The sequence below is a fragment of the Buteo buteo genome, chromosome 3 (genome assembly GCF_964188355.1).
Source record: "Buteo buteo chromosome 3, bButBut1.hap1.1, whole genome shotgun sequence".
Classification (NCBI taxonomy): Eukaryota; Metazoa; Chordata; class Aves; order Accipitriformes; family Accipitridae; genus Buteo; species Buteo buteo.
The window spans coordinates 31844142-31853538 of record NC_134173.1 but is presented as its reverse complement, the minus strand read 5'-3'; the positions used below and the strand labels follow the sequence as shown (position 1 = coordinate 31853538).

Here is a 9397-nt window from a genome sequence, read left to right as displayed (position 1 = left end):
GAAAGACCGACACAACCCCTTTCCTTCAAGGATGCTAGGGGAGATTATTCAAGTTCAGCTGAGTAATGGGCTGTCACTAGAAGCCTTGACAGAAAGGAGGATCTGTGCAAGCCCTTTTCATTGCAAGGAGATCCCTGTCTGCGTTATTAAACCCTGTAAATTCTGATACCATAAAATCAAAACAGTGAACCTAACCTCATGCAATTTTCCTTATTTAAACATAATCTCATAGTTCTAATTTCAGAGTCTCAGATGATTTAAAAATTGGAAATTAAAAATTTGCATTCTAAACTTGTCGTATAATTCTGCTGAAATTACTACAGACATCTATATATATATGGATGTATGTAATGAGTACAGGTTATGCAGGTATATACTATAATGTACATCTATATAAAAGTGAAGTCGTGTACCATGCAATTGACCGCATTTAGATCACAAATTCTCCACAGTAAGCATCATTTTTGTGTCCTGTGCTGATCCATTGCCTGGCACGGTGGAGTTCCAGGATGCTCCTAGGACTTCTGCCCACGTAACTGAATGGAAGCAGTAATAAAACATCCATACCTTTCACCAACGCAAATCAAACATCCTAACTGTAAAACAAAGAAACAAATCCAGCTCAGTTAAATATTATGCTAGTTTCTACACTCCATCCCCACTCCACACCACAGTTGGTTTCCATCCGCTTTTGTTTCTCTCCTGTCATTAAACAGTTTGAAAAAATAATGAGTTATTTCTGGTTTTTCTAAGGCATGATCCAAACTCAGCTGAATTTAGGAATTTGTCTCTGCTGAGAAGGCATATGGCTCTTTACATGATCCAAAGCGGTACTCCTGGATATGGAATTATTTTCTGATACACTAAAGTGCTCCTGCGATATTATTTCAAGCATTTCACTCATCCATGCTACAACTGTCTGTATCATCACTCCTGGTTACATCGCTTCCTCCTTTCCCCCCCCCGCTTTGTGAGCTTACTTGGGATTCAGGCGTAGCACGGTATCAGTGTGATATGGAAGTTACCGAGACCCTCAGCAGGAGGTTGGTTTGAGAACAATTATCTGACAGAATTGTTTAGCAGTGCAGCCCAATCTATGTTATGACCCTTTTTCTAAATGCAGATCTAATGGCACATTAAAGTAATGTTACATCTCATAAAGCCTGCTGGGTGAGGGTTCAGCGAGGTTCCCCTCGCTTCCCTTCTGCACAGCAGTTCCTTTGTTACTGCCTCTCCTCCAGATCCTGTGATGGACGGGAGTCCCGTGCTCCTTTAACACTAAAATGGGGCTGCCAAGATAATTTACGGGCCCCGTGGCCAACAAAAAGTCTCAGGCCTCCCTGGGTTATCTCTAAGTCCTGCTTTTCTCCGCCCATTGTGCCAGCTTGTCCTCTCAGATTTTACAGATGCCAGGAAAGGTTTTGGCAAGACAAGCATCCTTCAGCGCGCTGCTTTTAAACAACAGTCTTCTCCCGGCTTCGCCTGCGTCTGCGGCGGTGTTTCTAGACAGAAAGCAGAAAAGCAGAGAGTAAACACGGGACCGGTGGGAGGGAGAGAGCAGAGGAGCAGAGCGGCCATGGTGCGGGCGAGCTGGGTCAGGCACGGGGAGATGGCGGCCGGCGTGAGGTGCCCGCGCGTGGGGCCGGCCCGATGGGCCGTCGCGGTCCGGCCGGGGTGTGCGAGGAAAGGCCTCTCCCAGCTCTCTTAGCACCTTCCCTTTCCGCACTAGAAATCCAGGCTTGGCGTGAACGGTTTTGCTGGCACCGCAGGCCGCGGCAGCCTTTTCCTGCGGGGTGCGAGGTGGCGAAAGCAGAGGGTGCTCGCCCCAGTCCAGGCCTGGGCAGGAGAAAAACCCCCACAGCGTTGGATTCGCATCCTCTGCACCGCGTCCTTCCAGGCCCCGAGTGACCGCCAACCCAGGCACAGGCAAGATTTCTGCGGAGGACGCTGGGTTCAAGCTCGGGAAGCCCACGACCCCCTTCATTTCCGCGCGGCCGGAGAGACAAGGGCACGTGCCCGGGTTTCCCCCGCCGTCGGCCTCCCCTCCCACCCAACGGCCGCGGGACAAACGCCGAACCGTCCGGCGGCCGCTCGCCGCCAGGAAGCACGGCGCCCTGCCCCGCCGCAGCCCCGGGCTACGATGCCGCCGCTCCGGCCGGCCGAGCCCCCCAGCCTCCGCCGCCGGGGCCCCGACCCGCGGCCGCGCCCCCCGGAGCCGCCGCGGAGGGTCCCGCAGGCGACGGGAGAGGCGGGGAAGCGCCGGCGGGGGCGGTGCGCGCCGGGAGAAGCGCGGCCCCTCCGCTCCGCCGGGCGGGGGCCGGGCCGCCGAGGGAGGGGGGAAGGGGGCCGGGCCGCGGAGCGGCTTCGCTCTCCCGTTTCCAAAGGAGAGCCCGGCCCGGCGGCGGCCACGTGTCCCCGCGGGGACCCCCGCCCGGCCCGCCGCAGCCCCCGCCGGCCGGTGCGGCGCTAAGTGCGCGGTGCCGCCGCTCCTCCCCCGCTCCGCCGGCGGCTGCGGCGTGCGCGGGCCGGCGGCGGCTGGGGCGGGGGGACGGACGGACGGACGGTCGGACGGACAGACGTCCGCCGGGGGCGCGGAGGCCGCCAGCCCCCCGCCGCGGCCCTGCGCGCGTTTCTTGCTCCAATAAGCAATAATTAGGTCCTAAGCTAATGATGTGTCAGCTGATCCGCTCGCTCCGTCTGCGCGCGGCGAGGCGGGGGGGGGGGGGGTGCTGCGCCCGGAGACATCGCCATGGAAACGCTGCCCTCCCCTCCTCTCCCCCCCTCCCCCCCCCGCCCCGGGCGGCCCGCGGCCGGGTCCGCGCCGTCCTCCGCGCCCCGCCGCGCCCGCGGAGGCGGGGGCGCCGCGCGCGCCATCCCGACATGGGACAGCGCTGCCCGTCACCGCGCCGCGCCGCCGTCGCCACAGAAACTTTTGTCCCGGCGGCCAATCAGGGCGCGGGGGGGGGCGCGGAGCGGCGCTGGGCCCGGCCCGGTGCGCCGCCGCCGCCGCCGCCGCCGCCAGCCCGCCGCGGAGCGCAGCGCAGCGCAGCGCGGGGAGCGGCGCAGCGGAGCGGAGCGGCGGTGCGCGGCCTGCGGCGCGCAAGCGGCGGCCGGGCCCGGGTCGGACGCGTGCCCCGGCCGCGGAGGTGCCGGCTGCGGGCGGGGGCGCGGAGCCGGGCGCTGGATGGCGGAGGCGCGGGCGGGCGCGGCCGCGGAGAGGCGACGAGAGGAAAGCGCCGCCGCGGAGCCTTCCCCCCGCGGAGGGGCTGTCCTGGTTGGCGCGGCGGGGGAGAGCGCGGAAATCTCCGGCGTGAACTGAAACTGTGGCAAAGGGAGGGGGAAAAACCCCCGAGATTGCTTTTTTTTCCTTCTTCTTCCCCCTTTAAAAAAGGGGGTTCTGCTCAGCATCCGCACGCAAACTTACTTGAATGCCTTGTAGCCAGTTTAGCCCAGAGACCAAAGGATACCCCGCACCCGAGGAGTCCTACATGTGTGAGCACCATCATTACACTGGCAGAGCAACCGAGAGCCGCCTCCTTTCCTTTACCAACATCCTCCTGGGACTGATCTCTCTCTCTCCTCTGGTCCAATATCCGAGCCTATCTCGTATATATCTGGTTGTTTTTTGGTTGGTTTTTTTTTTTCCTCCATCTGCTGGGATTGCTAAGTAAATAAATAGAGGAAAAATCCTAAAAGGGCATCTGAAAATTCAGTGGGACTGAACATGAGGAAGTGAAATGCTCACAGACCGTTATTATTTTTTTAAAATATAAATTAGAAAATATGTGCTTAAAACGCGGATCGGATATATTAGGCTTAGAAAATAGCAGGTAAGAACTTTCTTTCTTTCCAGTACCTTCATGCCCGGAGCGGGGATATCTAAAGCAAAGCCGCCCAGCCCTGGAATAAAGGGGGAGCGAAGAGACCAGTTTGCCCTTCAGTGCTTCCTCCATCCTGCGCGGCGAGGCTGCTTTAGGGAGAGGCACAGCCCGCCAGGACAGAGACAGAAAGCCTTTCGAGAAGGCAGCCGAGGGCTGCCGGGGCGGAGGAGGGTGGGCTTTTTTTTTCTTCTTTTTTTTTTTTTTTTTTTTCTCCTTCCTTCACCTGCACTATGCAGGGTGAATCCGGGTGCAGCTGATGTATGGAAAAGAAGAAGGATCCGAGTCAATATTTTCTTTTCTCTTCGCTAAGCCGTGGGATAAGATTTTAATTATTTATCCACCCGAACCCTCTCCGGGTAAGACGCTGCTGGAGCCAGTGGGATAGTCCTGCCTTGCACAATTATTAAAGAGACTGATCACGTACAGTGGAAGGATAAGAGGAGCCTCCACCAGACCCGTTTTGCCTCCTGTGAAAAAAAAAAAAAAGAAATAATGAAGGAGAACATTGCCACACCACTGAATTGATTGCTGCCCCCCCTCACCCATCCCCCTCCCGGCCCCCCCACCCCCCCGAACCACCACCACCACAACAACAACAACAACAAAAAAAACCCCGCTGGGATCTGCCTGCACCGGGACCTCCTTCGCCCCGGCTCGGAGCTGGATGCATTTTTCATGAGCGCTGGGTGAACAGGTGCAAAGTGCGGCGGGGCGGCCCGGCCCCGCACCCCGGCCCGCGGCGGGGCGGCGTGTGCGTGTGTGCGCGCGTGTGTGCGCGCGTGTCTGTGTGTGTGCGTGTGAGTGTGTGAGTGAGTGAGTGTGCGAGTGTGTGTGTGTGTGTGCGCCCCGGCGTGTGCATGTGTGCGTGTGTGTACTAGGAGATTATGGAGAGCGGCGACCGGGACATGTACCGCCAGTTTCAAGACTGGTGTCTCAGGACTTACGGGGACTCAGGAAAAACCAAGACGGTGACCCGTAAAAAATACGACCGGATCGTCCAGCTCCTGAACGGCTCCGAGTCGAGCTCCACGGATAATGCCAAATTCAAATTCTGGGTCAAATCTAAAGGCTTCCAGCTCGGCAACTCGGACGAGGTCAGTGGTGGTGCTGGAGGAGGGAAGCAAGTGCTGTACGTGCCAGTCAAAACCACGGTTAGTAGAGAATTGTCTTCCTTGTTCTATGTCGGCCGCTGCAGCCCGCTCCGGGAGCGAGAGGCACAGGGGGAGCCGCAGCCACAGTTGGCTCCTTCCTCCCTCTTCCCCCAAGTCATCATCACCATGTTGCGTTTGCCTGTCACATTATACACCGCCGAGGTCTTTGTGGGTCCTTTTATTTAAAGCGATCGTGCGCACAACACACCCTGCCGGGTCGGTGTCGTTCTCCTCCTCGTCCTCCTCGTCCCCCCCGTCCCCCCCGTCCCCCTCCGGGCCGCCGCGGCGGGTTTGGGGTGGGCTATTGTCCCGCCGCCGCCGCCGCCGCTCCGGCCATTGTGCCGGGCCCCGCCGCCCCGGGCAGCGGCCCCCCGCCGCCGGCGGGGCTGATCGATAGCGCACGGGGGTAGCCTGCCTGGCACAAAGCCAAGCGTGGCGCCGGTCGGTGATTTGGGGGGGGTTTCCCCGGGATATCGGTTGTTGGGTTTGTTTTTTTTTTTTTTCTTAATTATTTTTTTATTGTTAGCCCGCAGCCCTTGAGCCGCCGAGCGGCACGACTGTCCCCGGCTGGCTGGGAAGCGCCGGCTGCGATAGTAACGGCGGCGGGGGGAGAGGATGGATGCTCAACAAAGGGAGAGAGGGTTCCGCATGACCGAAGGAAGGGTGTTATTTTGTTCCTCTTGCTGAGGGTTGCACGGGTCTCGCAGCCATAAGGCTTAAAACTCAATTTGATGCGCTAGGCTAGCGTGGCATCCCCCGGCAGGCGCTGGAGCTGCAGAGCTCGGTGCAGGTCTGACAGCGGGAGAGCTATTATGCTTGGTGGTGGCAGAAGCGACAGATTTTCCTATGTAAGAAGATGGGGACTGTTGGCTGCAAGTAGGTTTTGCCTATTGAACTCTCTTAAATGTACCATTATTCTTACTTCTTACGCTCTGGGTCACGCAAGCTAAGCTTCTTTTGTCTGTGCGTGGGGCGGATGGGGAAGGGGGAGCCGAGAACGGAAACCCGGCAATTAAAAATATCTCTGCCTGGGCATTTGGCTTGGGTGAGCAATATTCTCTCTCTCTTTCCTTTTTTTTTTTTTTTTTTTTTTTTTTGTGAGTGGTAGCTTATTCTGACCTAACGGGAAGGCTGCTGGGTGGCGCAGCAAAGGGGGCTTCTTGGAAAGTATTCTGGGTTGGGTTGTGACGTAGGCTGCCGGGGAAATCTGCCGCTCTCTGCCTCGCTGAAGTCATAAACCTGGGCATTCCCAGGGGCCGGCTTGTATTTGCCCCCTTGTCATCAGCGCCGTCATGCCTGCGAGGAGGCAGAGGTGGGAAATTAATTTTAAGGAGTTTACAAATATGAAGATGGAAAGTGAAAGAGAAGCTCTGGACAGAGTTTGTTCCCTCTCTATGGTTTTTATTCACCAAAATGTTCTAGGTCTGCCTAACCTTCAGGTTATTTGGCAGATTTCTGTTCTACCATTAGATGACCGATTGCTAATCTCTGACCCCAGAGGGTACTGTAGATACAATTTATAACGAAAATGTTGTCTAAAGCAGAAGTCTCCAATTAGGTCGATATTTTTTAATGTCTCTTCTACTTACTGAAATAATAATTTTGGAGATCCAGTAGGCAAGATCGTTTGTTCCTAAGACTACCCTTTTCACTGCAGGCTCAAAACTGTAAGCAAATTCAGTATTTTTTTTTAATTACATTGACTACACTACTAAATAAAAAGGCTAACCTATATTTCACTTGATAGAATTTAAAAAATTAGGTGCTGTTCTGGGCCCCTGAAACACAAGACTCAGTGGCGATCAGCTTGTCTATTTTCTCTCACCTTTGCTAGGCCATGAAAGCCTAGAGTGCCACCTTGCATCCCCTCTTCTAGTTTATTTTCAGATCAAATAATCAAAATTTTTAAATCCTAATAAAATAAGGATGCTTGCTAATAAAATCAAGAAAGGAAAGTTAGCATGACCTGTCCTGAATATCAGTACATTACTTGAACAATGACATATAAACCCTTACAGAAAAGGTCTTGCATATAGGTAAAATTCCCTCCTGCTGGCCAACATCAATCTGTTATCCAACATAAATGAGAAAAGGTGACACTCAGCACTCTCATACAACATTCAGCTCTGAGAAACAAATGCTGCCCCCTCTCCTAAACCCGTGAATCTGGTGTCACTATCCCATCACAGGAGGCAGAGGAGTATTTAAGTCGGGTGGCCATGGTTTGTATGAGCTGTTGCCAGGGCAGGGGCAGCACCTGCCAGGTGCTGAAGGCTCAGAAACAACCCCTTTGACGTGACAGGGATGCAGCCCCTGGCCCACAGAAAGCCAGTGGCAAAGCTCCTTTTGACTTCAAGAGGCCTAGGGTTTCAACCCGCCAGGAATGATAAGTTACCGGGGGGAAAGATGGGATTTTCATCAGACAGTAATTGTTTGTAAGCCTTGAAAGCCCATTCTCTCATTTCTTTAATTCTTACTAATTATTTAAGAGTTTATTAATTTATGACCATTTAGAAACATCCCCACTGTTTGGTTTTTTTTCTCTCTCATTGTTATCCCATACATTTGAGCCTGTCCAGTCCGCAGAGAGAGCCACAAAGAGTAGAAGATCCCCAAACTGTGAATCTCTCCCTCATCCTCTCCCTCTTCTTGTCCATCACTTGATCTCACCATAGGTAAAAGTAATTTCAATTTAATATTAATCACTGCTGGCAGCATGAGCGCTCCCTCTGCAGTAACAGGATGGATGAAATTACAAGTTGGACTCTACAGTCACAAGCTGGTCAAAAATAAGCAAATATTCAAATACTTCATTAGGAATTATTCTCTCCTTGAAGGTTTAAGATTTGCTGCTCAGCTTTGCTGTCAGCCAGAGAGATTTGCTCCTGATGGTGCTGTAATCCACTGCTGCTGGTAATTAGACATCATTACTGCTGCGTTAAAGGGAAAGAGAGAAGGAGAGAGGACAGGCTGGGGCTAATTAACTACTTGATTCTAATGAAAGAAAGAGAGCCTGATAGCAACTGGGAGGTTGCACCGGAACAGGCTAGATGTACAACACAGACTTAATTGAAGCAGGGGTGTCTTGCAGTCTCACAGTAGCTGAGGCTTGGTCTACTGTCATATTCTGTGGGCAGTAGCGCATGAGGTATTATTCTGTTTTTCCCTTGCCTGGTTGGGAAGTAGCTCAAAATCACAGGCCTACCTTCAATATCAAGTTTAAGCATGCCAGCAAGGAGAATGCATAGATGATTATGTGCTGGCCTAATCTATTTTACGGGTATGGTCTCCTCAAGAGCAACAGGAACAAATCAATTTCTGAATGTTCACATCCCTCTGTGGCCTAGGAGATGCACTTTTGGTCACCAGGCAACAACATCGCCTGCAAAACAGCCATTTTAGGTCCGGAGTGGGACAACACGCAGTAAGGTATTCCTATATGCAACCCAGTGAGTATCTCACTTCTGCAACTTTGCAGATTGCTCCTGTTACCACTGTAGGTTTTCTTTCATTAAGCCCAAGCTGGGCTTTATGAAAGTAGTGAAATTATACCTAACCTAGACACACTGTATAAACGTGTTAGGCCAATAAATTTGCCACATGGCTGACAGTATCGACTTTTAATGGTTGGTACTTGCAATCCATCAGGAGTCGTGGAACTAATATTTCTAGTATACTATCTTTTCCAATGGTATACATGATTTTTATGGTGGATTTTTTGGTGTGTATTTTCTGCATATTTCTTTAACTGAAACTGTTTATCGATTGGCAACTTGAAAACAAATTTCTTTTCACCACTTTTCTTTCTCTTGCTTGATGTTGTCCATAGACACAAATATGGCTCCTAAAATCAGTCTCAATTTAAAAATAAATTCTAAAATAATGGCCCAAGGTGTATCAGCAGATTCTAAGCAGAACTTTCCTGTAAAAAAGAAGCGCCAAGATGACTGCAGGATACCTCTCACATACAGAATTTACATGGTATTAGCAAACTAATAGAATATAACCTCAAAGGCCAAGTTCAGATTGCTTTTATGTCATTATTAATTTGGAATGACTCCACTGACTTTAATGAAATCTCAAGCCTAATGTATGAATTTTCCTGTGTCGTCTTCTATATTTTCCAACTATAAGCATAGAATGAACTTTTTATTCAGAAACCAAATTTTGTTCAGTTTAGTTAAATCTTTAGATCCTCCGGAAGGATCTGGTACCTCTTCGATTGCTGCCAGCAGACCAGTGAGGGTCTTTGCAGGTGCAGGGCTCTACTACTGAATCTGATTACAGGATTTAGGATTTAAGATTACAGGCCAGTCAGTTCTGTGGAACAGGCTGCATCCCAGCCCACCTCTTGTTCTGTTAGTG

General features: G+C 52.3%; 1 protein-coding gene across 5 annotated transcripts in view; it reads left to right on the top strand.

The window, feature by feature from the left end:
• The first annotated feature begins 4735 nt into the window (after nucleotides 1–4735).
• Nucleotides 4736–9397, top strand: part of NOL4 (nucleolar protein 4) — a 195030-nt gene continuing 190368 nt past the window's right edge. For all 5 annotated transcript variants that reach the window (XM_075023231.1, XM_075023230.1, XM_075023228.1 and 2 more), the window contains exon 1: nucleotides 4736–5032. In XM_075023231.1, the coding sequence (XP_074879332.1) occupies nucleotides 4766–5032 (267 nt within the window). In that variant the 5' untranslated portion in view covers nucleotides 4736–4765. The remainder of the gene's footprint in view (nucleotides 5033–9397) is intronic.